This window comes from Odontesthes bonariensis, chromosome 20 (assembly GCF_027942865.1).
Source record: "Odontesthes bonariensis isolate fOdoBon6 chromosome 20, fOdoBon6.hap1, whole genome shotgun sequence".
NCBI lineage: Eukaryota > Metazoa > Chordata > Actinopteri > Atheriniformes > Atherinopsidae > Odontesthes > Odontesthes bonariensis.
Genome location: NC_134525.1, coordinates 18166454 through 18194016, shown reverse-complemented (window position 1 = coordinate 18194016; position 27563 = coordinate 18166454). Strand labels below are relative to the sequence as shown.

The 27563-nt window shown below is 43.6% G+C and overlaps 1 protein-coding gene across 2 annotated transcripts in view; it reads right to left on the bottom strand.

Moving 5' to 3' along the window:
- The window catches only part of arfgef1 (ADP-ribosylation factor guanine nucleotide-exchange factor 1 (brefeldin A-inhibited)), a 49559-nt gene that overhangs the window by 10334 nt on the left and 11662 nt on the right, over window positions 1-27563 (bottom strand). The window contains exons 2-22 of one of the 2 annotated variants that reach the window (XM_075452872.1): window positions 20905-20935; window positions 18289-18445; window positions 17933-18079; window positions 16177-16356; window positions 15645-15698; window positions 13279-13636; window positions 12926-13051; window positions 11763-12010; window positions 11186-11319; window positions 7617-7851; window positions 6682-6781; window positions 6348-6487; window positions 6122-6230; window positions 3617-3818; window positions 3403-3514; window positions 1353-1558; window positions 1131-1215; window positions 842-1007; window positions 567-718; window positions 352-480; window positions 100-258 (exon numbers count right to left, since the gene is read on the bottom strand). In XM_075452872.1, the coding sequence (XP_075308987.1) occupies window positions 100-258; window positions 352-480; window positions 567-718; window positions 842-1007; window positions 1131-1215; window positions 1353-1558; window positions 3403-3514; window positions 3617-3818; window positions 6122-6230; window positions 6348-6487; window positions 6682-6781; window positions 7617-7851; window positions 11186-11319; window positions 11763-12010; window positions 12926-13051; window positions 13279-13636; window positions 15645-15698; window positions 16177-16356; window positions 17933-18079; window positions 18289-18445; window positions 20905-20935 (3230 nt within the window). The remainder of the gene's footprint in view (window positions 1-99; window positions 259-351; window positions 481-566; window positions 719-841; window positions 1008-1130; window positions 1216-1352; window positions 1559-3402; window positions 3515-3616; window positions 3819-6121; window positions 6231-6347; window positions 6488-6681; window positions 6782-7616; window positions 7852-11185; window positions 11320-11762; window positions 12011-12925; window positions 13052-13278; window positions 13637-15644; window positions 15699-16176; window positions 16357-17932; window positions 18080-18288; window positions 18446-20904; window positions 20936-27563) is intronic. The other variant, XM_075452873.1, reaches the window with a different exon arrangement.

Sequence of the window (27563 nt, the reverse complement as noted above, 5' to 3'; positions counted from 1 at the left end):
GTTCACACATTTCGTCAAAGGGAGCCCTTTTAGCGATGTGATGACAGAGAGAAGATGAGCCAAGAAAACTTCATTTTAAATGGACAGAAAAGAGCAAACCTCATGCCAGGAGTTGCCCAGGTAGTTGCCATCAGTGTGAGCCACAGTGATGAGGGTCTTGATGGTGTCAATGTTCTTCTGCTTCATTTCTGAAATGCCAGAGCTGGCCGTCAGCAGGGTGAACCTTGCCAGCGCCTGCACGTATGCGTCCCTCTCCAGCTGTTGGAGACACGAACAACAAAGCGCTGGGTCTAAATGCTGCCATGTGAGAAATATAGCAAGGCACTGATCCGGCAGTTCACGCTGAAGTACCTGTATGGAGAAGATGCACGCTATCCTGATGGCACAGCGGATTCCTTCAAGACACAGCGAGGCCACTTCAGTGTCGTCACAGTCCTGAAGACCCACGCTGAAAGCAGCCAGGAAGGGAGTCCATGCCAGCTGAGGAACGCCAACAAGGATGAGGTTTTATGGTTTGTTCCCATCAGTGTGTGCAATGCAGTGCAGTACGTGTGTTCTGGTGTTACCTTGAACATGGGCCTGACGTGCTCCAGATGTGTGGCGCTGGTGAAGGGAGCCTGAACGTGGCTGACGGCCTCCATCAGAGCTTTGGCCGTCTTGGCCATCTGCTCCATCTCCACGTTGTACAGCAGACGTCTCTGCTTCTCGCTGGCCACACCTGCACGGCAGTCGGACAGTTAAACATACACGGAGCTCTTTTTCAGCCATTAAAGCAAGGGAAATCTACATCTAAAAGCCTATTCATTACGCTTCTGAGACAATCCGCATCTGAGAAACTCACTATGCTTGTTAGATTTCATGGTGAGCTCTTTCGTTTCCTTCATGGCAATCTTCTTCCCTGCGATCTCGTCATATATGGCTGAGAGATATTCCTCCGGTAGGTCTTTGCTGTCATTGATGCCCCGGTTCATCTTTATGTATTGCTCTTTTGTCATTTTATTCTTCACCTGTGCAGGTAACAACGTGGAAACAGATCAAAAAGCCGCTTGAATGGACTGATTTCTAAAGAAATGACTGCTGTCGAAAACACATCCCCAAAGGCTGCTGCCACATGGAGGTGGACTTCTCACCTGTGGACTGTGAAGGTCTGTTGTCAACATAATGATGGAGTAGGCAAGGACATAAGCGGTGTCGGCACTAGCAAAGAGGGTTTGCCTGGCAAATTAAAAGGAAGAGGAGGGCAAGGAAAAGGACAAAGTTCAACCTTTCAGCAGTCTGTTGTATACTGGTCACACAGAATCAGATTCATTGTTATTCACGGATGGAATATTCTGTGAGAGACTGCAAATTACCCCTGATTGCACTCAAGATATCTCGCTGCAAATTTCTCCATGAGCCGGTCAATCTTCTGGGCCTCACCGGGGAGCCGAAAACCCTCCAGGAATATCCTCAGCGCAGAAACAAAGTCTTTGCCCTGGAAATCCATCTGATCGACATAGGCGTACATCACTTCTTTATTGAAACGGTCATTGTCCCCGAGGAATTCTCCCACTTGAGTCTGAAATGGAATAAGAGAGGTCAGTCTGTCATGCAATTCAACAAGGTGGACAAGAAAACTCTGTTGTTCACCTCTTATGTGTCAAACTGAGTTGGAATTGGATTAGATGCTACGCGTGCACATTTACCCACAGTGTATCCCACCGCAGCTAAGGACCCTAGTTTCTATCCAAATGTTCCCAATGATCTAAAACTCTGATTAGTCTGGACACCGTGAAGGGTGTCCAATCAAGAAAGAGAGTTCTCCTCGTCTAAGTTAGCACTTAATGCTGCATGGACTGGATATTAGAGTGGTTAGAAGGCTGTATAATTCTTGGTGGAGAGATATTATATTTTTGTACGGCTTCTGCTCAGTTTGGCCACCTAATGTACAAGGACGAGAGCAAAAAATATGACCATTTTGACAGACTGTTATTTGCCAAGCACTTTGCTGCTGGTTGAAATTTACCAATAATCTCAAGGACTCCCAGATAAACCCAATAAAAGTGAGTGAAGCGAATGACCACATGGGTAAGAGCAGACTCCGAGAAAATTCCTAACACAGACATCCCAATTTCAGAACGAATCAATTTAAGAAATACTTTAAAAACACATTTCTATCTGAGGGCTAATCTAATAAGTTTCTGGACTTCTTCACAATCTTGATAGTGGCTTAAGAAATCCAAATTTCCACCAATGCTGTTGGAAACATAAAGCACTCGTTTAGCAACAAAATCATATTACCGAACATCACAGAAAGTTTATCCCTGTCAGGATTCCACTTCAGTAAATAATTGACCAAATATTTGGTTTTTGATGACGATTTCTGTGCAAAAACTAAGAGTTTTAATTATTTCTCTTTTTTATCCATTTTGGAGGATTTTGGGTAAGGCATTACAAGAGCAAAGTCCTCCATGTGGCCTTCGACTGAAAGACAACAACAACAAAAACATCTGCCCAATAAATCTCTGTCCAAGTGTCCTTCTGTGATTTGCCAATCACGCCAGCCTTGGCCGGCGTGTCGCTGGCGACCCGAGAGTGCAGCCTCGACTTTGAGGAATGCTTGTTCTGTGCATGCAGCACATCTTTGGTGTGTGCTGGTTTTGTACATGTAATTAGAGCAGAGTATCTGTAAAAGCTGCTAAAAAAACCCAAAACATGTTAAAAATTGCCTTGAAAATGGTTTTAGGTGTTTAGACAGAAAAAAATAAAATAAAATATGAAGCCTAAAACTCGCTGCAATATTTTCCATGTGAGATTTTGAAATCATCCAATAGTGACCAGATTTTTAAATCCCAGCAGATATTGTCGCTGCTGTGATGTGTATTCAGCTACTGACGACATCAGCACCTAACCTGACTCACATCATCTGGCTGCGTTCACCAACTACACGCGGGGGCGTTCCCTTTCCTCACACAACCATCTGAGGAGCCTGGGAGTCATATGTGTTTCGTCCGATTAGAAAATAATCAGAGCCAATCATTAATCGCTGGGTGAGACTTTGGATGAATGGGCGACGTTATGGCCGCGTTATGGCCGCCCATTCATGCTCCAGAGGGCGGGAGTCAGGTAAGCTCTGAGCTACGTCACGGGTTGAGTCATTGGGAGTGGCTGCGGTGGCGTGTCAGTCAAGATGACGGACAGATTCTTCATCCAATCACATGCACGAGTTTTAGAAAAAATAGCCCCATTTGAAATCATGTCGGTTGTGGGCTCGTCCCAGATGGTATGCGAATACCAGAGGGCGGGAGTCAGGTAAATCAGCACCAATCCCAGAAAAAAAAAAAAAAAGAAAAAAAAAGTGCGATTCTGAAAGTTTTGTATTCGGTTTTTAGCTGAGAAACCGAATAAAATCCAGGTTGTTACCGAATCAAGCCTCTCCTCCTGGTGCAAGAACTGAGCCAGGTCTTCTGGTGTTGTACCCAGCATGCCTTGCTCTTGAAGGTACTGGATTCCTCTCTTTGGTTTCTTATTGAACCTGTTTAATACCAGAAGACACAAAACTTAACTTTGCCGCATTCATATCACAGAGTCAGCGGGATAGAAACGATTCATTTATGTGTGAGCAGCAGAAACTCACAGGTCAATGCCCTGTTCGATGATCTCCTTTTGCTGTTTGAGGACTTCAAACTGCTCAGGGTTGTCTGTGCCTGACATCTGTGTGCTGTAGCTTCCGATGCCAGACGAGGCTGTGGAGTCCAGCGAGTTGATACTCCCATAGCGATTGATGGTCTCCGGGGCCTTCGTCTCTGTGCTCTCCTGCTCTGATGGTTTTTCTTGGCCTGGTGAAAAAAAAAGCACAAGATAAGACAAACTAGAAGTGGTGACACGGATGGGGATAAACCAAGTATTCTACGGTTGTTGCACAAAACCATACTGAAGGCGAAATTCTTTGGCACTGGTAAGAACCTCAGCCTGGAGGCTTAAAAATGAGCTAAATGAAAGCTGTTACGAAGGAAAAGAAACTTCAGTAATCAAAAGAGGAAACTGCAAAACAGAGGAAAATGAGCCTTAGGCCTTCTTAATGACAGTTGTTGGCAGGGAGAGAAAAAACGGGCACACAACCACAGCCTAATGAATTCCAGAAACACACACTTACACACAGTCACACAGCAGGTGCAGTGCAGGGCAGGATATTATAAAAGGGAGGTTATCTAAAACACTTCAGGCAGTCAAAAAGAGGGAAGAGGCGGGATCTTTGAGGCCAAAATAAGTGGTTTATTAAGCAGAGTGTGACGGAGATTCACTGCTGTTGCTGGAGCAAGTCCCCCTATAACCTCGGCTGTTGGAGCAAAGCATCCGATTACCCATCGGAAACTCTTTAAAACATTCAGTGCGGCCTCGCAGTAATGCAAGCCCGTAGTGGGATTCCTATACCGCACAGGGCCGAGTGAAGAAGGAAGAGGAACAGAGAACAACGGCAGGAAAATGAACAAGAAATATGAGCGGTTTGTTGGGAAAATATTCTAAATGCTTCAAACTTTTTCACCAATTTTGCTCACAAAAAACATGCGTCTGCTATTAGTTTAACCAATTAAGGCCTGTACGTGAGCCTGTACCATAGTCGAGAGAGAGGGCATCTCAGGTCCTAAAAGGCAAGTGAGTCCAAGCATGGTTCAGGTTTCAGTCTACGGGTGTAAGTGTGTAATACCAAACCAACAAATGTTATACGATGCAACACACATACAAAACTGCCTAAAGCTACAGACACAACGGGCTTAAAACGAGCAATTTCAAATCACAGCAGCAGGTTCTAGTAAACACTCAAAACTGTTCTACCATTACCTGTTCGTGCTTTGAAGTCATTCAGAAAGGGAAGAAATGACACAAAGAAATGTTGAAAGAGTGGAGCTGATATAATACTACATAGCTGATTTTGCAACCACTAATCAGATCGCTCATCCAATGGATGTGAAAGAAAACAGACAGCAGAGCAAATTCAACCTCTACATTTCAATATGAGCTGCTGCCTGTATACAAACAGTTTTGGCAGAGTAATGTCCCGCTGATTCAAGGTAGGCTGCTGGTTAGCTTTGTTATCTTAGCCTGAGGCTGGCCTGTGGATAGTTCCGGGGACTTATAGAATATCTTTCCAGGCCTTACACAAAGTTGCACTTCATCTTAGTTTGAGCTGCTCCTTCAGGCAACAACAGAAATCTTTCATTGTGCATAAGACCCTGGAGCCAGTTTCTCACAGAAGATATGCTCCACCTCTCATAGATGGGTTCGGCTTAAGAATCACTCTTTTTTTTTTTTTTTAGGGTGTAAACCTCTTGCCTTTCTGCGCCGGACTCTGGAAGCGTTATCTCACAGCCTCCTCTGGCTGTAGCCGAGCTGGTGAACGCTCGCCTTCCTTCTTAGAGCTGCAGCTGTCCCCGATGAATGCAAACCATCAATCCTACAACTGGCTGTAACCACGCTGATGGTTACACGAGCTTTATCAAAAACTTCAGTTAACCTCAGGGATGAACTGAGACTAAAGTAGATAGATCACAGCAAAGACTACTGTGAACATTCACTTCTCACACTACTGGGAAAAAGCAATTTCGGTCTTTAGGAGGAAAACACTTTTAAGCATATGTATCATCCTCATTTAGGCTTTTAATGAGCATTCCAACACACTTCTGATAGACCAGTTTCACTAGAGGATTGTGTGTTGATATTCGCAGCAGCACTGTGGTATATAGTGATAGGCATCAGTTTCTGCACTGTAACCAAACCTTCTTCAAATCTTATTTAGGATTTAATAGATTTGCCCATCCATCCATCCATCCATCCATGCATCCCTCCTCAAAACTGCTTCGTGCTCTCATGCTTCCAGTAGCTCCCAGGACAGCAGAGATGCCAAGGCCTCACTGCCTCAAGCAACTTCCTGCAGCTCTTCCTTGGAGATACCCAGCACCCTCACAGAAGAGCAAGGGAAACAAATAGACCCCCCCCCCCCCAAACTATTCCAAGTCTTTTTCTTCTGGCTATCACTCAAAGTCTGTTGCCATATGTACGATGAGGATAGGTTAGGTTGGCTGACATATCTAATTTTTTTTTTTAATGAATTACACCCTTTTTCACTGAATCAGCGACTCACCGAGGCTGGTCTGGGAATTGGGGTTGACGTATTGGTCTTTACTCCACTCTACCATACATTTCAGGATGGACACTAGACATTCGAGGCCTTTCTTTCTCAGAGTCAGCTCCTAGACAGCAATATGAGAAATATCATTCCAATGATTAGAAGAGTCTTATATGTTAAGGATAACTGTAAAACATCCACATCCAATCAATTAAATGGGGAAAAAGAGTAAGACGATCACCTGTTGAGGCGTTGTACCAAGTTCATGGCCTCCCCGACCCTGCGCAATTTTTGAGAGGTCGTTGACCAACCGTTCAAATATATTAGCAGCATTCAAGTCACAATCATAATTGACATAGATGTCCACCACACTCTGGGCATCTGAAAGAGGCAGACGAGACACCGGCAGTTTCAGTGTTAACCAAGGCATAACCTGAACTACTGCATGCGTTCCCCAAATGATGCTTAAAACAGTTGTGGTGTGATTATGTACATTTAGCTGACAGACAATATTTCATCAGTCAATTTTAAAAAGCGCTCATCAGCTTCAAAGAAGTGAAAACAGAGGAGCAAACCTGCGCATATTCTAGTGAGGGTTTGGATGACCATCCACTTGTGGTCATACGAGCTTGTGGACGTCTCGAGAATATACAGGAAAATCTCTTTGAAGAACACCTGCAGAGAGAGCGTTTTTGACAATGTAAACAGCAGCAGCAGCCGTACAAAAGGAGTAGCCACGAGGGGAAAAAAAGGGAGGTCGTGTGTTACAAACTCAGAGAGCTGTAGGAGACTGATAACACATTCAGTGGCCATGTGACCTGGCTTAGGTGGACGCAGTGTGAGCAATGCACCACATGTCCAGTGTGTCAGCTGCTTGCTGCTCTGACAAATTGTGTCATACTAGGTGTGGTGTTCGATATGTTACAATCAGAAGGAAGACAGGTGTTTAAAAACCTACGGACATGTTGCCAAAGACACTGTCGGTAAGGCAGAAAACCAGCAATTCATTCGCCCTCATCATTTCCACTTAAGTAAAGAGCGCTAATCAATAAAACAATCTGTCATTTGCATTTTTTTTTTCTCATTTTGCCGGAGCAGTAATAATAAAAAAAAAAAGGGGGGGTGCTATAAGATGTCACGGTATCTTTTTTTAAAATAAGAAAGTGACTCGACCAAATGACGGAGTAAAGGGTTTAAATGCTTCATTAGAAATAACACTCAACAAATAAAATATCTAACATCTAAGCATCAATAATAAACAACTTTTGCATTCCTGTCATCACCAGTGCACCAAACTACATAATATCCTGTTAATCTGGATTTTGTTGCATATGTAAAATATAAAGCAAGGCTCTGTCTTTTCATTTTTATTTACTTTCTTATCTGTTCATCCCATAGTAGTCTCATAGCCTGAGGCTGTCAGAGATGAAATTGTTACTTTTTTTTTTTTTTTATTACTTAGGACCGGCTGTAAGAAAAAAAACAAAAAACACAGAAGCAAAAATGTTACCTCAATTTGCATCTTGAGGTGCGTCTTGAAGTGAGACAGCAGAGTCAGGAAAATGGAGAGTGAGAGCTCAAAGACTTCAGGCACAGAGGAGACACCGTTCTTGGACAAGGCCACACACAGGTACTGCTTGATGGCGTTTATGAACATCTCATTGGTCTTAAAGATGGGCCCTGCATTCTGCAGGATGGACAGCAGCAGTTGGAGGGACAAAACCTTCGATCGCAGCTCATGGGACCTGAGACAGAACATTTTGTTTTTACTTTTTTTTATTAATCATTTGTGTGGTATTAAGGGAAATTCTGCTGACATTCAAAATGTTAGAATGCATAGAAATTTACAAACAAAAAGGTAGTAAGAGGGACAAAGAATCCGATGAATTATCACCAATTACACCCATGTTAGATAATTGGGAAGGACAGTAAATTAGAGCACAATAAAAGACAATGACCACATTTGTTTAAATATGATTATGCTCTTAAACAACTTATGAGGTTAAATTTTTTTTTTTTGCAGACCATCTGCTCAAGACTCCTATTTGATGGACCTTAAAGAAGACATACAATGAAAAGAAAAAAGAAAAATTCCTCCGCCTGTGTTCAAAATTCCATCTTAGCATAACCCCGTTTCTTTATTCGGGGTCACCTTGTTCTGAAAATCTAAAACTCAGAGAGCTTTTTGCAGCTGGATCAGACACCATAGATCAGCCTCAGAGGATATAAGAGCCCAGAGGATAAACTTTATAACTGAGAACAATTTTCCAGCAGTGGTTAGCAAAGAAATGTGAGTGTGTCAACCACTTTTTGTAGCACTGTTTTACCAACCTGTGCCAGTTCAACGCCCAACTCATGACAAGATTGTGCATAAAAGAGGGATTGGTACCAACTTTCCATGGCCAAACTACAGAGGAGGGAAATTAAAGTATATTCAGAAATTCAGCCATGTGATTCTTAAGCAGTGAGCAAGGTTAGCATGATAGTTCGAAATGAATGTGTGCAGTATGCCTGCTCTCTCACAGTATAACACGCTTTGATGGCTGCAAAGTAAACTATGATCTAATATACATTTGCATGGCAGCTGGAAGCTGTACATCCGATCCCAAAAGACCCCCCAGCTGCTCTGAACAGGGCTTTTAAGAGAGGGTTGAGATGGGTGCTGTACTCATTTCCTTTAGTATTTTGACCAAAACAGGTCTCCGACACATTAAGACCAATAGCAAATTGTGTCAACTTTTGGAAAAATGGCTTTATATGTGTTCTTTAAGATTTCCCACAATATATTCAGCAATGAGAAACGAAGAAGTCTCACTAAAAAACGAGTACATAGGAATGCAGCTATTGTCCTTAAAGCAGAGTTACACCACAAAGAAAGTGTGTGCACAGTTTGACACCACATCAAGCTGTAATTCTCCATCAGAGAGTTAAAAATCTTCAGCAGCCTTCAAAGCAACGCTGGGGCGACTAAATCAAAGTGTCTCCGCTCACGCAGCCTCAGCTTGTCTGAACTGTTTTTCTACAGTCGCAGGGAGGAAGAACTGAAATTCAAAACATGATGCATTCAGCATCTTTATATGCTGGGTTTGGCTGCTCGTCTGCAGTGCTTTCCCACTTTGTCTGCTTTCCATCTTTGGGAAGCAAACAACAATATGCCCCAACTCTCAGTTTCTTTTTGAAAGGGCTGAGAAAATCTGAAGCTTTATCAAAGATGCAGAAAGATTATCAAGAAGAGACGGTTTTAGTTCAGTGAATGTTTTATCTGAACTATTGCTATTCAAAGTGAAATGGAGTGAATTGAATGGAATAATTAATGTGTATCACGTATCTACAATTTGTTAAGAATCAAATGTACATTACTGTGTTTCTCTAATGCAAACAAAAATGCAGGGAGACTCAATATCATGAGTATCTGAAAAATCAGGAGGTTTTCTTGAAAGAATTCCCGTAGCTCCGATCAGAGTGATGTACCTGCATGTCATACAAATACAACTTTCAAACTTTATGTTGGAATTGAAGAGTTAACCACCCTGACAGTCAAAATCCATTTTGACAAATAGCAAAAACGCTACTCTGTTGTTTTAGTTGAAGTAGATGATCTCTTAGTAAGTGGTAGATTATTCCAGAGTTAAAGGGAAAAGACGTAACGAGTTCAGACTCATCCTATCTAATCTTTCATCCTTAGTCAAGCCCCCCGCACAGGAGTCCAAGATTCTGGGAGGCCACTGAGACCAAATGTGTCAATTCTGATCCTCCATGAGGATCAGAATTAATTTGTGATAGTTATGTTGACATTTTTTGCAACTGCTCCATTTGTGTGTGGTGTTGAGTGCGACATATAAGATTAAGATCGGATTTATTGGTCATGCATACACATGAAATTTGTCCTCCGCTTTTAACCCATCCAGGTTGGCACCTGTTGACACACACAGGGTCACACACTCAGAGACAGATGCCAACCTGGAGTGGTGGGCAGCCATTCAGCGTCTGGGGAGCATGGGGGTACGGTGCCTTGCTCAAGGGCACCTCAGCCGTGACAAGGAGGTGGACTGACACCCCTCCAGCTATCAGTTATATCAGTTTGAGTGGCGAGAGTGGGAATCGAACCGCCAACCTTCCGGTTATTGGACGACAGACTCTAACCACTGAGCCACAGCCGCCCCTAGCTAAACATCCGGCAGAACAGCTTTGTTAGGATGGTAAAAGGTTTCTGTCCGACACTGACAGAGCACATTAGGGCTGAGGTAATCGACATGGCCTTCATTAGGCACACAGCACACACACACTTCTCTGTTGATTTTCCAGCACAGCAATTTAAAAGCTAAAACAGAAAAGACTTGAGATTATTTTTCTCTGGCATCAAAATGAAGATTAAACAGATTAGAAAACAGAAAACATATATCAAAGTCACCCAAGAGATTCTGTGAATTGAGTCTTGAACAGAAACCAGATGCAGGAAATCAAGTTACACAAAAGGTGCAGCTATCAGGAAAAGCCGGTCGACCACATTTCACCTAACTAAGGCATGATCGGAGGAAATAAGTCGTTATCTCTGTATTTCTTGTGATTTAAAAAAAAGAAAAAAAGGGGAAGAGTTAAAAGGGTTTCTGAGCCTTATGAAATCAGGATGTGATTCAGAAAAACACCGAGTGATGCCTCATTGTCTTCTTTTTCACCAATTATCAAAACACGTCTGCTATCGCTGGAGCGATCCTCTAACCAAACCATGACTCATATCTATTCTCGTACAGAAAAAGCAGAGGCAAAGCAAAGCTCCATTAGAAGAGGAATATCAAACCACTGATCTATGTAAAAAAAATAAAAAAAGGAAGAAAAACCAGACATTTTAGAAAGTAGGATCAACTGTTGAGCCATTTGGAAATAAAAGCTGGAAAGCCCCAAAGTGACCAAACTAGTTTGAATCGACTGAAGCGAACACAAGAATGCATATCTACATCGTGACCTGTACCATAGACTTCTTTCATGGTTTGTGAGCAAGGGGCAATCCAAGACAAGAAGCATCAAGCAATTTAACAAGAACAATCTTTTAAAGAAGACTTAATTTCAAACCAAACTTACTTGGGATCAGGTGGCCCATCTGACAGCGGCTTCATTGACAGCTTGCAGAGGGAGCGAAAGACAAGAAAAGCGTCTTTCTGGAGGATGTGGGAGAATTTAGCCCCTGGTGGCTGGCCTGGCGCTGCCCCCGATTCCTGGGGAGAAACAAAAAGAAGTGCACGGTTAGAAAAATCTTTCACTGACCCACGAAACCTCTAGACTACTTAACATTAACAGTGTGTGATTATAAGCCTCCAGATCTATTAGATTTGCTTGACTGTGATCACAGAGAAGTGCAATCAAGCATAACTGCAGAAGTCATATTGAGCTGGAGGAGAAAAGATGGGAAATTAAAAGAAACATATTCAATTTAATTAGAAACACTGGTTTCAGTACTTCTTACAGTGCATGTGATCAAAGTTTATTTCATTATTTTGTCTTGACTAAATCAAGGCCTTAATTTTTCTCACGAACAAAATCATTCACAAGGGAATACGTTCAAATCTTAGACGATTTGTTGTAGATGTAATCTTTTCACTGAAACATGCAGCGGGAAAGGAAGTCGACGACGTTTCCTCAGTCCTGCTCCGCTCCTCACCTGAGTGTCAGTGGACGAGACGGACAGTCTGTCGTCGGGCAGGGAGGGCGTGAAGCTCGCAGAAATAGGCGTGCCGGGGATGCCGTTGGCATGGATGTGCTCGTTGTCGCTCCCCATTGTGCCCTCATCCCCCAGGGAGCTCTGGGTGCCCTCTGTCACCCCCTCAGCCGGCTCAGACTCTGCTGGCTCGCCCTCGTTGCCAGACTCCTTGGCGTCGGAGCAGAGGTTTGCGGGGTCCAGGCAGTGTCCTGTGGTGACAATGTGGCAATGAGGAGGACAGTGGACCACTTATACATGTCCTCAACCAGGACGGGCTGCTATGCGACCAGCGAAGCAACTTTAAAAATCTTAGATCTAGTACAAAGACAGGAAATGACAGCGGTCTATCAGAAAACAGCATGTTTTATGAGAACATAAAGGAACTCTGGGGTTACGAGAGGATACGAGATTGCATGTCTGCTCGGTCTTCCTCTTCAACCTTTAAAGCTGTTTTTTTTTTTCAAAACGCTGCCCAAGGGTAAAAGTGTGTTAGAAAAAGAGGGCAAAGCTCCATTTCTTTTGAGTGGACAAGCTGATAAAGCCTTTTTTCGCTGCAAGACAAAAATAATGGATTTTTAAAAAACTTCTGCACACAAAGAGAGAGAGAAAGAGAGTTGAGCCTTCTTTTTTGTCAGCATCTGAGGGAAGTTACGGTAGCCTGACATGACCTAAAAATCACTGTCCAAAGAACTTATTTAATAAATTGGTGCTGCAGCTTGAAAGCACAGTTTGCCCGGCATCAGAGGTTCAACTTGTACGGCATGCTGTCCCAAAAGCATTTAAGAAAGGATTGGGAGGACAAATGACACTTGTAGCAGATTCCCTAAGCTGAGCTGAAACTGCTCTGTCACTAAAGTTGAAATAGTTAGCTTTGCATTACATAAGTCTAACTCACAAGGCAGGAGCTGATTTGCAGGTATTTGGTGCCAACTTCCCGGTCTCCTGCTCTGCAGAGATGAGAGCAAACTGGAATGTGCTTTCAGGAGCTGCCCCGCATAAAGAGCAGAGGGGAAGTTGGCTGTGTACTTTGAACCGTTTCCATAGCTCACCTTTCTGAGTGCAAGTAGCTGCGGCCTTTAAAAGAAGATAAATATCATCATTGCAGCACAGAGAAAATGTCTCACCTCCTGCAACAGTATTGACCACCTCCTGGAGAATGCTCTGGACTATTTCCTGGGCTTTTTCTTCATAGTTTGGGCCCTCCTCATCCTCCTCATCACCAGTTCTTTCATGCTCCTGGGCTGCTGCATCTAAGCAATACATGTTCAGTTTCAATGCGAGCCTGGATACTTTATATACAAATGCAGTGCTTGTAGGGCTGAATGCAGTTCATCGATACAAATAAGCACAAGAATCTAATACAAGAGAACAAACTAATGAGTTCCTAATTAAAAAAAAAAAGAATAAATCATTAAACTGTTAGCTGGTATGGCTATTATCTTTGTCCATGGTGATGGTAAAAAGAAGGATGTCTTACTCTGTGCTGCGGCGGTGGCTTGGTCTGCCTCAGTCTGTTCATTTTCAGCCACGCAGAAATCAGAACCATTCTCTGGATCTGGGTTCTCGTACACGGGCCCCTGTTCTCCCTGGTCCTCCTGCTCCCCAGACACAGACCTCCTGCTGGACTCCGGGGCCGGCGTCGAAGGGGTTGACGGTGTGGACGGGATTGTGATGCTGGGAGTCGGAGGACTCACGGGCCCGTTGGCCTCTCGTGTCAGAGCCTTGGCGGGCGGGTGAGCGTGAGTCTGGAGATGGGGGGAGTCCGGCTCAGCGTGCTGGGTGACTGGGGAATGCTGCCGGTGGCGCTCCCTTTCCAGCTGTTTTGCTTCCTGTAGCTGAGGTAGGGGGAGAACGTGCACACGTACCCACAAATAAAGGAGACGAAACGGCAAAAAGCATTCACAGGGAGCAGGCACATGCAACACACACATACACACATAGAGAAAAAGAAAATAGGTTAAGGAAATGTAAACAAACTCATCAGCACTTACAAGTTTGATTAAAGTGGCCACTTTCCCTGTGGACACACTGAGCCCACAGCTGAGCCTCAACACTTCTACACGTCAGAGCAAAAGACTATTAGAGTTTGTAGATCTTTAAAACAGCAGGTGTGTCAGCATAGATCAGCTGTGAGGTCGTATGGAAATGTACATGAATATGCACTGAGAAGTAGGACATGCTACTGAAAGAGCAATGAGACAAACTTTGTGAAATCAATTCATGCTGGTTGGCGTGTGTGTTGGGTCTATTTTAGTCTGCTGGTGGTACAAAGCATTTCTGGTGGAAAAATGGCTCGCGCAGCCATGCCCTAGCTGATGTGTCATGGCTGACATGTATTACGGCTCCTTCAAAAAGAGGGAGCGATGGAAAGAGTTGGCGTGCTTTAGCTTGGTAGGTCACGAGCCAAAAGTAGGTCAGAAGACATTTGCACACAGTTGATCTCACGGATTTTATTTCATATACTGGTGAATACTGCAATATTTCAGATGTTAGACTGCCTCCTGAACGTGGTAACATTTGGCTTCTAGGAGGGAATGTTATTTCAACCTTTTATTTCAGTGAGGAAACAATCATCTGCACAGTTAGACACGTCACCAGCTCACAGCAAACACCAACACAGGTCCCAAAAAAAATAAATAGATAAATAAATACAAGCAGTAAAAAAATCTCTCAGCCAGGCTAAAATAACAACAGCCCATGGTGCACTTTTAGATTAGCAGGGAATAAAGGGTTGAAGAGAAACAAATCATAGAGGTAGATTTGAATGACTCAGACAGCTGAAAGGGACATGACTTACAAAGTAAAGCATGAGCAGAGTGACACATTTATAAAACAGTGGTTATATTTCTATCTAAAGCAGGCTGGAATCAGGATTACAAATCTGCCAAAAACAAAGAGACAAATGCTCACTGTGAATCTATTTCATTCTAGTCCTTTGACTAGTATGAAGTTTTTCTAGCTGCAGGACGCTTATGCAATCGGTCTTTTTCTTGAAAGTCTCATTTCATGCATCTCACGTCAACTTACATCTTTTTACAAAAAACAATTAAGTCTTGTTTTGCAAATCCCGCTTCCATCAAAAGCTGTTCAGTTCTAATTAGGAAAGCTGCTGCTGTTGTTACATCTCAATGTAACCAAATAAATCCAATGACACAGCCTAAATAAAACGATTAGCATTGAATTCGAGCGACAACAGGACCAAAACAACACGCCTCGAATGGAGGGGACAGGCGAGGCAGCCCGAACTAAGCTCATTATTCAAATGCCACCTCGGCCGGATAGCGAGGGCTGTGTGTGCGAGTAAGACAAAACACTGTGTGCGATCATACCACGCTGAGCTGCAGCTGAGGACACATCTACACACAAACACAGAACGTGGATCTCCCTGTGCAGCATTGCAGTACGACAGGGGCAGTGTCAACACAACAATAACAGCAGTGCCTCAAAGTCTGCTTTGTCTCTCCATCTCCAACCCCGACTGTTGCCATATCTTCTCTGTCTGTCTGACTCATAAACAGTCGCTCATTGTGCCACAAAGAGCAACAAAGAGGCCGAAAACATTTACAAAAACACATTTACCACGCCCAGGTGCCATTAAAAACCAAAGATGTTGCAGGAAAAAAAGCGCGAGACGATTTGTAGGCAAGTCAACAGAAGCCACAGCAAGCACACGGTGGAAGAAGTACACAGCATACGTGCCCCTGTGCAGTGTAGGAGCAAAGGAAGAGAACGGATGAGTGCATGAATGGATGAGGAAAAAAGCGTAATGCGCAAACACAGATACAGAGAGAGGAGTTGAAGAGGTCTGATCAGGCAATGTCACGGCAGTCCTGCACGCTTTACCTGGCGGTCACGCTTTCTGGAGGCCAGAGACCAAGATAGCTTGTGATTTGTAAGCTATGTGTCCAAAAGGAAGGGAGGGGAGGCAGGTGAGGAGGGGGAAAGTGTCATTCAAAAAAGAAAAAGATGACATTAGAGCAAGCTTTTTTTTTTCGAAGGCAACACCTAAAATGTCCTTCTGGACACAGCAAACTGCAGACTTTTGTTAGATGAGGAATAGGTGGTTTAAAAGAGGAATCAACAGAAACTTTTTCCCCAGCAGGATTCAACGTCAATAAGTCACAATCCAAGCCAATTCCCCACTTGAATAGCTGTGCATGTTGCCAAATTGCTGTTGCATTTTTAAAATGCACAGATTTGGGTTTTTTTTCATATCTAAAAGTACTACTCATTTGATGCTGAAAACGTTTGTCAGTGCAGAGTTCCCTCAGGCAGTGGCTGAAGAGAGGAGCTTCCCTCTCCGTCTAACGTCTGTGTGTGTTTACATAAACAGAACTCTGTGTGTGTTTCAGTGTGGTCAGAAGGGTGGACATACTGCTTGATTCTCCATGCGCGCAAAGATGACGTTTAGCATCTGCGTGAGCGTGGCTTTTGCTGTGGTCTGGTTGATGAGGTTCTTGCTGGCCAGGTAGATGTTGTAACAGGTGCGGACAGCCTGCAGCACGGTTCCCTCGTGGATTTCTATGTGCTGAGAGGTCACGGCTGTCAAGAGAGCCTGGAGGACGGAGGAGAAAAGACCAAAAAAAACAGAGGTGTCAGATGAATTGCACCCTGTGTAGATTGGCACTTTTTCTTGTGAGAAGCCGTTACCGCCTGTCTTCACACTATGCACAAGTGGGAAAACTTATATAAAGGATCCATGTAGACACATGTTTGTGAGTTTATTTTACCACACAGTAAGAGTACAAAAAAAACCCAAAACACACAAATATATACTTTAATGCCTTATTGATCTGAAAAAATGAGCCTAAAACTCCCATCCAGGGCACTCTCAAAGTAAATGAGAGATGAGAGCAGATCTTAGTCCATTTTGAAAGCCAACAAACTTGCCCTTTTTTCCCCCAATTTGAGTCAATTTGATTAGTTGTGACTTATGAGTTAGGAAAACATCAAGTCTAGTCCTAGTCCAAATTTTCTAACAATGGCACAAAAAAAAAAAAAAAAAAGAGATGTTTTATACAAGTTCTTCTAAAAGTATGTCCTGGTGTTGCTGGCTGTCGAAGCCCGTGGACACAACAATGAAGCCCCTACGGGGTCAAGTGGGGTGTCAGTCAGAAGCTAAGGATCCTGGTGTTATTCAGAAATCACAGCTTCTGGAGTAAACTGGACGGCTACTGACTACAAGGGGACACATGAGCAATCTGTGAGAAGATGAGAAACCATTTTACAGGTTTTACTGAAGTCAACTGTCAATTGTTTTTGTCAAGAAAATATTGTTCACAGGATTAATGGGAGGCGTTAAAGCCGAGTTCCCTCCATTTTGGGATTTTTGGTTAATTCCACTCAAATGTACCCGCTGTTGTCATGACGTAGTCAGGATGTTTGATGCTTGATTTATACTGTGTCTTTTGTTCTTGGAACAGCATTTCGGTGTACAAGCAGCCTTCGGTCCACGTTGCACCATCATCTCATATCTAAAGTACTGTTGATTTTATGCGTGTTCACCCTTTGGTTGCTGCCCTTCTTTCAATATTGCAGAGTGCTTTCTTTTACATTCCCGCCTTATCTTTGATGACTCAAAGCTTCTTTGAATGCCTAACTTACAAGTCTTCACTTCCAAGCTTGTTTTTTTGTTTTTTTTGCGTGGGCCTTCCTCAGATTTCCATTTCTTATCTTATCGTTTGAGCCACACACGCAACTTTCAAACAGAATATTGTTATTGTTCTTGGCACCAAGTTTAAAGTGAATTTTTGAGACTTGTTCACTAATTTAGGTAAAGTCGTGTTTCAAATATGAATAAGGTTGTTTTTTGATGTCAGTCTCGGATGAAGAAACGCTTTCCTGAGCTCGAAAGGGTTTCTTTTATCGGTTTGACGCACATGATGATTAACCTCGTGATTCATTGCAGTAATTGCTATTGTTATATACTCCACGCTGTAGCTGTGGTCACATGACCATTTAATGGGTTTTAAAGATAATACCCTTGTTTCAGTGCTCTTCATACCCCGAGGAAAACTATTTGAATCAAAATGGGCTGGTTACTCCATTTGAAATGAAGGACTTTGAAACGCTGTAAAGTATATGTGTAATGAGGTGTGATAATAATTCAGAGGACAAGGACAGCAGCCAACCTTAATAATCTGTAGCTGCACTCCCTCGTCAGTCTGCGGTCCTTGGAAGCAAGCACAGATGGTCTCGATGATCCTGTCAATGAGCTTCTTTCCCGGAGCTGTGCTGTCCGGGGCGCTGCCGGTCAGGTGGCCATACGCTATCAGCTTCTACAAGTCAGACACATACGATGCAGACATGCAAACACATACAGAAAGCGTGACCGGTTACTTTTATTGTTGGTGCAGAAATAAAGTTTATTCTGTTTGTTTCTTTTTTTTCCTTTTCAGCTTTGCCTCCAGAGCACAAGGATTCGCACACATTGAAACACTCATGCAAACAGTTGGAGCACTGCGGTCTGACTTGTCCCGTCACTGACCTGTAAACAGTCGAGCGAGGTGATGACGATGCGGGGACATTTGGACTGACATGCCAGCTCAAACGGCAAGAAGTACTTGTCGGCTTCGATGAAGTTGGTCTTTGATTTGATTGGCGGTAAAGTGCTGGAGCCCGATTTGCCATCTCCACTGGGTGGGCTAGAGGGAGAGGACAGTACGAAAAGAGATGGAGACTATGACATAAACACTGTGATCCCTCGGCCCGGTCTGTCAAACTGGGGAAAAGAGGGGTTGAAAAATCATTTTGACACGCTCGTGCTTCCCTTGACATCCAGACATGACTAATGGAGCATAAAACAGCAACTGTAAGGGATGGTGTTTTTTTTAAACAACCGCTCCTTGTTCCACAGCTGGAATCGGGCTTTAAAACATGCCAACCCTTAAAAAGCATGAACATTTGCGTCTTGCTCCTAGGAAAAAAACAAACTTATAATTGCTGCTGAATTCAATTTATTGCCTGGCTGCTTCAAATTCTCACTTGATCTGTTTTAGAGAGAAAGAGAAGTAATCTCAGAGGTTTGCAATTCAGGCTCAGACTTTGCCACGTGTTCATGCTGACAAAGCACCTCCCGGCCAACTACTAGTTCATAAAAATGATACAGCTGTTTTGTTTTTTTTCCCTGAATTTTTCAAGGCCAGAGACACAGACATAAAATATGCACCATCGCTCTCAGCATCCATGTCTCCACAGCTTCCCCAAGCAGTACTACCACACCCAGACTGCACTGGCTGGAATAAGAGAAAAACAGAGAAAGGGCGGGAGGGAGGCAGACAGATAGCAAAGGAGGGGGTGTGAATTGTTTATGTCTTGGCAATGAGAAAAGATGACTTCAGCTCTTTTAAAGGGGCGACCTCACAGAATACAGCGGAGCACAATCATAGAGAGAAATAAAAGATGAGGGGATGTAGGCCTCGTTCGAGTGCCTTGTAAAGAAAGGGGAGTGGGCAAATATTACGAAGCGGGCTACGTGGAATTAGAAGTGGAAACAGGCATCAAGTAGCATGAATTAAAGAGAGATCAAGAGATTGTAGAGGGAAAGAGACAAATGGAGGAAGCTCGGAGAGCCAAGCAGGGGAAGAGAACAAAATAAATATGACAAGAACAACTTCATAAAAAGAGGAATCAGGGTTTAATTAACACAAAACAACATTAAAAAAAAAAAAAAACTTTTAACTTGTGTGGGAGAAAACAACAACGCTGTGTAGCACAAAATAAGTCAAGTCTCGATAACGTGGATCTTAATTATAGACTAAAGGCGACAGTTTATCCTTCATCCTGAGGTCACTTTGAGGTCATCAACAAATATTTTTATTCAAATCTTTTGTCAGATTGATAAAGGTGTCAGAAACAAATCGGCCGACGGAAAACTGCACGTCAACTCACAACGGCCTATATGATTTTCCCAGACTGCTCTAATAAAATCCTGACTACAGCATCATCTTTGAGTAGCTTAAAGACTACGTCGGTACAGTTATTACAGATATACTTACATGTAAGATGATCTCCCACAAAGAAGTGGAAAGCAGCAGAATATCTTTATTGTTTAATCGCACGGTCCACAGCACCTCCGCAGTGTACGTACACCAGAACAAGGACGGTGGTCCGGTTAAATGGCACGTCCAGCTGTGACTGTAGCTCGACTCAACTGTGCATGTCACCATGCTGATGTCTACATTTGTCAGTTTGGGCCAGTGCCAATTCATATCTGGTTCGTGTGTCTACAGAGCAAATATTTTCTAAATTAAATCAACAAAAAAAATCTACTTTATCGATAAAGGGGTTTTAAGCAGCGACATCACACATTTTGTGGGATTGATTGAGACTTCAAGGAAATGTTTATTTTATGACCTTACATGCAACCATGGATGCATAAAGAGAAGTTATTTAAATACGACCGCAGGCAAACAAAAACTACATTTGCATTCAAAGGTGGAAAAGCTAGACTTTCACATATATAACAAGAAAAATAAGCGAGAGCATGGGAGCCTCTGCAGCATTTGGGTGAGCTAGGTGTGGCTGCAGAGCGGCTCCGCATCCATCTTTGATCTTTTGGTGAAATTGGGGGAGCTGGAAAAATTGAACGGCGAGCATGGAGAGAAATAATGAAGAGAAACTGCATGTGAGAGGGAAAACGGTGGGATGTAGAAATTTAGATGGGGAAATGAATGCGAGTCTGCGGGGAGAAGTGGTGGCTCTCATGCTACGTCACATTCCAAAGCCCTTGTTACTTGGCAGCCCATTCTCCGGCACGCTACAAACAAACCCGACACAGTCGAAAAAGAAAAAGAGAAAAAGGTTCAGCAATGGGCAGGGCATCATGAAGAAAGTCATTAATGAAAAACGCAAGGGGGCTGTTGGAAACGGGCCAGGCAGAGGCACAAAAACACACTGGCGGCCGTGCGTATGCGCGAGCACACAAAAGACACACACACACAGAGTTCTAATCCCCTTTACCAGCCGGCACGCAGGAGAGAGCAACAGGGAGGCCTCCGACTGAGCCATGAATTTTACAGGGCCTCAACAAGCACAGGGAAACAAAAAGCCTTTAAATGACCCTCGCTGACAGACTGCGTTACATAATTCATCAGTGGCTTACCTTAATTTTTCCGATTCCTCCTTGATTTCCTCTGAAAGAGAGAAAAAGAGAAAGCGAGGAGACGTTAAGTTAGAGCCTTGGAGAATGTTAATCCTGCTAAAATTCACCAGGAGAAGCTGGACATGTATGGGGTAGATTTACTGGCAGCACAAAGAATTTCTCTTATCTATCAGGAATGGCTTCCAGAGAATTTACTGGGGAAAAAAAAATACCAACAACTCCTAAACGCACAACACAACCGTGTCAGCAGATCCCATTAAAAGGTGTTATTCAGATCTTTCTTTTATTTTTTTTTGCATGAATACCTTTTTGTCGCCAAGGTGACAGCCTTGTTTACTTCCCAACAGCAAGCAGTAAGGAGCCTGGCTAATGCATTGCCTCAGATCCAGCACAGCCCCAAAACTGGAATCATTATTCACTCTGCACTGCGCCCGAAAGCCAACGTTTGTGTTTATTTCACAGATTTCGAGGCATGAAAGCAGTTGTATGAACTTACTGAGCGCCGACACAGAGGGAGGGATGAGAGTGAGAGGAAGAGACAGAAATAGAGCTACAGAGAGCTGAAGGGAGGCTGATTGGTTCTAGACATTAAAGGGGGCCCTTCAACGAGGAAGCTCTCTAAAGCACCGTTACGACTGGCAGCATCCTCGCAGAATTCCACCTGCCCACGATAGTTAGGAAAAACCCCAGCCGTGCGGTGACGGCTCAGTTATTTCACAGCTTCAAGGCTCCGAGCACTTTTAAAGAAACCCATTTGGTACGAATATTAAGCGCCGAAACACTCCGTGGATTTCAATCAGAACTGGTTTCAACCATGCTTTTTGAAGGGAAAGAGAAGAAGCAAAAGCAAAGTGTCGTTTCTGATTTGAAGTGGTCTTGATTCGCATTTATAGCCCCGCTGAATACATGCAGTCAAAGCAGGCCCGCAACTGTTCTGCGTCCCTGCAGCTCCACATCCGATATAAATCATCCCTTCAGGGTCATTTTCCCGAGACAGACTGAAAACAGGGTTTTGACTTGTTGGCTCAAGTTTATCATGTTTCCAGTTCTGTGCTGGGACCTCTGTGTCATTCGATACCCAACAAATATGAAGGAAATGATCGGGTTGCGTCGGCATTCTTGATTAACTGGTCAACATAATGTCATGTTTTTCATTGATTAGTCCCAAACTTCAACCTTAAACATATGAAAACCGACAAAGGAAACAAACCATCTACAGGTTCCACAAAAGCTGTAGCTGCCACGGCAGGATGGAGGAGCAACATTCAAAAGAAAGTCAATTGGCGTGTGGCTCACCACTCTCAATCTCATCAGTGGATGAAACTGAAACTTGAGAAAAACACGGCTGAAAAAAAGCCCTGTGTGTGCATAGAAAGAAACCCATTATATTCCTTTCGCCGTTTATTCTCCCGTTACGTAGAAAATCCTGAAATGACTTCATTCGCACTGGAAACGTGCGTAGAAAAATAACAGCCCCTTCTCTCGTCGCTGTGCTGATGTTTCAGCAGGTGAGAAAGGATTACAGCCGCCCTTACTGGTCCTGAAGAAGTTTCCCTTAAAAATCTGAGACGCTGAAACGCACTCCCAAAACTTTGCTGGGATGAGTCAAATGAAACACACTGACCCCACGTATTAGAGGGAGCTGCTGCTCAGAGAAAACCTCAGCGTTTAAAACTTGAAATCTGAATCTTGAAGTCTGTGATAAACAAGTGCAGGTTAATAAGTCCTGAATCACCCTTTTATCCCGAATTTGACCCTTGATCCCAACAGTGGATGGCGGTAAGACATTAAATGAGAAAATACTACTGTGGAGACGGTCATTTTAAGCCTTTCCTATCATCAAGAGACAAGTGGGTCAACTACATGTACATTTCCTTTGTGTCTGATGTATTACAGCATATGGCTTCTGAAGATGAGCTGCTAGTGCTTGGATTAAGCAGGTCCTGGTCAGCAGTCCAGATACTTTTAGTCCATAAATCTTAAGCCTGACACTTGTGTGCTCCACTAAAGTCTTTTCAAGTGGTCAAAAGTAAATGGAGGTTTCTAATGGCTGGCAAAAGTACAAAATCAACACTTACACTTCAGTCGGGTACTTCCCTGCTGTTATAGTAACTGAGGCACCCACAACATGAACAGCCTATTGATGGGGAAATTGAAAACTTCCTGAATTTCAGAAAACATCCACTTCTGCCACCCCAGCTCCAGTCTGTGGACTGTTTTGCCAACCGTCAGAGAATCAGAATCAGCTTTATCGGCCAGAGCACGAATTATTTAAAAAAAAAAAAAAAAAAAAAAAAAAAAAAAAAAAAAACACACACACATCCCTCTTATTGCCACACACATTACTGCAACTCTATTCAAATGTCTCTGCATATTATGGCCTTAGTGGCAGACTTATTCAAGAAAACACATTAGCCAGAGTCCCTCAGCACAAACAAAGGCTGATATACGACCCCAACAAAACAGCACAGTCTGTGAAAAATACATGAGATGACAACATCAGTTCAGCCTGAAGTCAGCTCACAGAAAAAAAATTCAATGTCAACATTACTACAATACCGCACATACGTGAAAAGAGCATTGGACTGCGTAGCACATGTGGCATGACTGTACGACATAAAGACTGCAGGCTATGGGCACACGTAAGGACTACTGAAAGCCGACGAGAAGTATAACCATTACTGTGAGAAACGAGGCACGGCAGCTTCAGGTGACTTAGACGTGAGGGTAAGACCTGCACCAGCAACATCGCACCGAGTCGCTGAACCTGACAGTGAGTTGGGACTAGTTTCTGCCAAGCTTTATATAATATGTGTTCAAAAGGGGGCTTATCAGTGAGCCCCTTCAATCACACTTAGACTGAGCCACTGCGAAAGCTGATCACGGCTTAGATATCAACTAGACAACAGGGTAGTCGGTCTCTTAAGATGCAAATAGGCAGCTGCATTAGATAAGGCTGATGAATCAGCAAGGGTCGTATTTGGGGACCCTGAGCCAAAGGTTAGATGCTGGATTGTAGCAGGGTTAGCAGTTAAAAAGCCACGAGTAACTCAAGGAAACTCTCAGCAAAGACTGCATGAAAAAAAGATGCACAGTTCCAAGATTCAAAAGTCACACTCTATAGCTCAAACTGGGACTTTGTCTACCTACACAACGATCCATCGTTTGAAAATAAAACCTGCGTTAAGACAATCCAGCAGCCACTTGAGACAGCATGGCAAAATAACTCGCCATCACTCTTCCACTGCTGCCATTAGATGCTCAAAGACCAGCTTGAGTCTCCTTCTTCATGTGCAACCCCCCTGCCTGAGCACCGTGACGAAGCATTCCTGTGCCAGGAGCAGCACAGAAATGTGCAGGGAGTGTCCGCCAACATGTACGCGTCGCGATGACCAATGAAGCGGGAATCGCAGGCGCCTGTGCCCCTCTGGGGTGTGTTTGGGTTGGTGGAATGTGTGTTGTGCAACAGCACATTAAGCAAATGTGACGCCATAAGTCGCTTCTAATGCATGCATATAACGCCGAGGTGAAAATGAGGCTGCCTTTACGTATGAGACAGATGCCGTGGAGTGTGAGAGTGGGATACGAGATGGAGCTTCATACTCAAACTTAGATTACCCCTCTTTACCATGTAGCTTAGATTTTAAAAAGCATGCATCACTTTGCATCATGCAAATCTTTTCATGCTTACAACTTCTGCAGCCGGAAGCCCAAAGCAGGTCTACAGTACATCAACATAATTAGCAGCATAAACACTTAATTTTGTGAAGATGTGCTTGACAACTTATTATGGAAAATGTAGCCTCCTGCACCAGAGTGTTCACATTGTGTTTTGCAGCGGCTGCTATGGTATTTTTTGTACACATTTGGAAAGAAATCCAACTGCAAGCCAATTGAAGGGCTCTATTTCTGAAAAATGTTGTAGAGACTGAGGCAAAGCAACCATCATTTCAACCCAAGGGGTTCTCTACTTGTTCTGCCAAAAGCTGTCAATTTCATTTGTAATATGAAGCTGCTGTTAATTTACTCATGCAACCAAACAGTTCCTGTTCAAAGCTTTGTAGACAAAAAAGGTTTAACCTTGTAATAAACCTGTTACAGGCCCTTTAAGTTACCCTAAGAAACCCTCTCCTCAACTCGGCTGTATCATCACCTACAGAAGACTGCAAGAGTGTGTACAGCAGGTAGAGCCATGCAATAACAGGTCTGGGACAGGCTGCACTCACCTGGCCAAATATTCTTGCTGACTTAAGCTTGTGGGTCAACCCTAATTCAATAACCAGGTGTCCTGCCAACAGGGTTTTCAACCCACAGCATGGCAGAACACGGTGTACACGGCGCACACACACAAAATAAAATCTCATGAGAGCTTTAAGATTTCATCAATTAAGATGCAACAGAGGCTGCACACGGATGCTAAACTGATAGGAGGGAGCCAGATAAACAGACAGCTCTCTGGAGATGCTCTGCAACACGTCACGAGACCAGCAGCAAGAAAACAGCTTGCTGGGAGGGTACAGCGAGCTCAGACACAGCACGAAGACAGAAAAGGGAGACGGAGAAAGAAAACAGGGACAAGAACAAGGGTGGCCTAAGAAAGCCCTCTTTACATACCCGTCTTTCATCAGTTCTATGATTTTTTGTCCGTGCACAATGTGAGCATTTGTTCACGTGTTACAAGGTTACTACCGAGGGAAAGTACACTAGGTCTCATTTTAAGACTCCAGTGGCACAGTTTATCTCCTGTAGCTCAGAAAGCAGAGAAGAAATAAAGCGGGAAGGAGAGACAGCAGGAAATGGAAATTATTTCAATGCATGCTTATGACTTCCTGCCCTTTGCTTGGGTTAAAAATCTGAAATATGACCATGCAAATCTCTTTTCTCCAGCAATCTCTGCACACACACACACAAACGGGAGAGGTTAGAGGTGATTCTGTGAGTCATCACCTTAGAGATGACCTGCAGATTGATAAAGAGCATCTCGCCTCCTACAGCACCATTTCCATTTCAAAGAGTTTAGAGCCCACCTGCATCTGGCACAGAGCCCCTGGTTGGTGCTTACCACACCATATGCTAGAATTCAGTTTTACTCTTACCTCTAAACAATAGTGGTGACAGTGACCGTCTTCAGGCTTAGACACGATTCTCAGAGATAAGGAGAGAAAAAGTGCAAACCTAACGGAAACGTGACAGCCTCCGAACCCATCAAATGGACATAAAATGGCTGCTTTATGACAGCTTAAGGTGTAAAACGAAAGCTTTTATGTCCATTCAGGGTCTAATATGCACTCCGAGGCTTTGAACATGATTATTTCTTTTGTTTACTCATAAATATAGCAACAGTGTTGAGAGAAACAGTTCATGAAAAGATAGTGTGCACAAACATAATAATAGAGATCCCACCGAGGAACTAAAACTGGGTAATCAGACAATGAACTTCGGTGGGGGTGTGTGTGTGTGTGTGTTCACACCTAACTTCTAAGAAACAAATAAAAACAGGACAGCTCCGACCACCGAGGAGAGCCTGACTGAAATCAGACCTGAGACGTTCCCATTGTCCGGGATGAAAGGAAAGGTTGCACGACAGTAATTACATTTGGTAGGGAAGAAGGCAACACTGTCAGAGGTTATCGAGGCTGACTAATCGCCTGTGCCTGCAAGTGTGTGAGTGTGTCCCACCAACCCCCCGCCCCACTCGCACTTGCATAAGGCCTGGTCTAATCACTACTCTCACTCTCGTGGTTGAATCAGGGCTCTAATTTTCAAGCCAAAAAGTCCTAAAGCGCATTGCACCCACAAGGCCCCGATTAGTCAGCTGCTGCTTTTGTCATTGAAATGAATTTTCTTTTAATAACTCCACTCCGGACAAATGCTTTGTTATGTTTGCCCTTTCTGTTCCGTTATTATTATTACTCCCATTATTAGACCGTGCTGCACCAGCTGCAGATAAATAGGAAGTGAATGGAAGATAACTACAGTATGGGTAGTGTTAACAGCAGCTTATTCAACTCATCTGGCCTGAGCAACCTTTTTCTAATCCTACCTGCCTTCTTCGAACAGCCTTTTGAGGCGAGCCACAGCAGTGTAAGTTCACTCAGGCGCTGTCAGCCTTTTCACACTGCAAGAATGAACCATCCTTTTAAAACGTAGAGCTGATTCCAGACAGAAACCGGAGGCTATCAAGCTAGGCTAGCCAGCATTGACATGAGTGCCTAATTAGCTACTAAAAATGACTTTTCATTCTTGTTATTTATAGACCAGCTCTGTATGCGCCACACATCTGTTATCCTTTTGCACTTAATGGAAAGGAAGGGAATCTAATCATGGCGAATGCAAATAACCACTCTGCCAAGACCCAGAGCAACACCACGAACTCCTGGTGCCTAGTGCTTTAAATGCAAGCCACTAAATCCAAACAGTCACAATTTGGCGTGCACTTGAGGGGCTTTAGTTACATGACCCGTCTCTCCATACATCTGTTTCCTGTCCACCTCTACAATGACAGTAAACTCGACAACCCACACCATATACTACCTTGTGATCTCAAATATGACCATAAAATTCCCACGGAAGACAAACACAGCCGGAATAACAAAGCTAAGAAATCTGCAACAAGTCAATGGCTAGCAGAACTCTGAATCTTTGCTGGCTTAGATCTG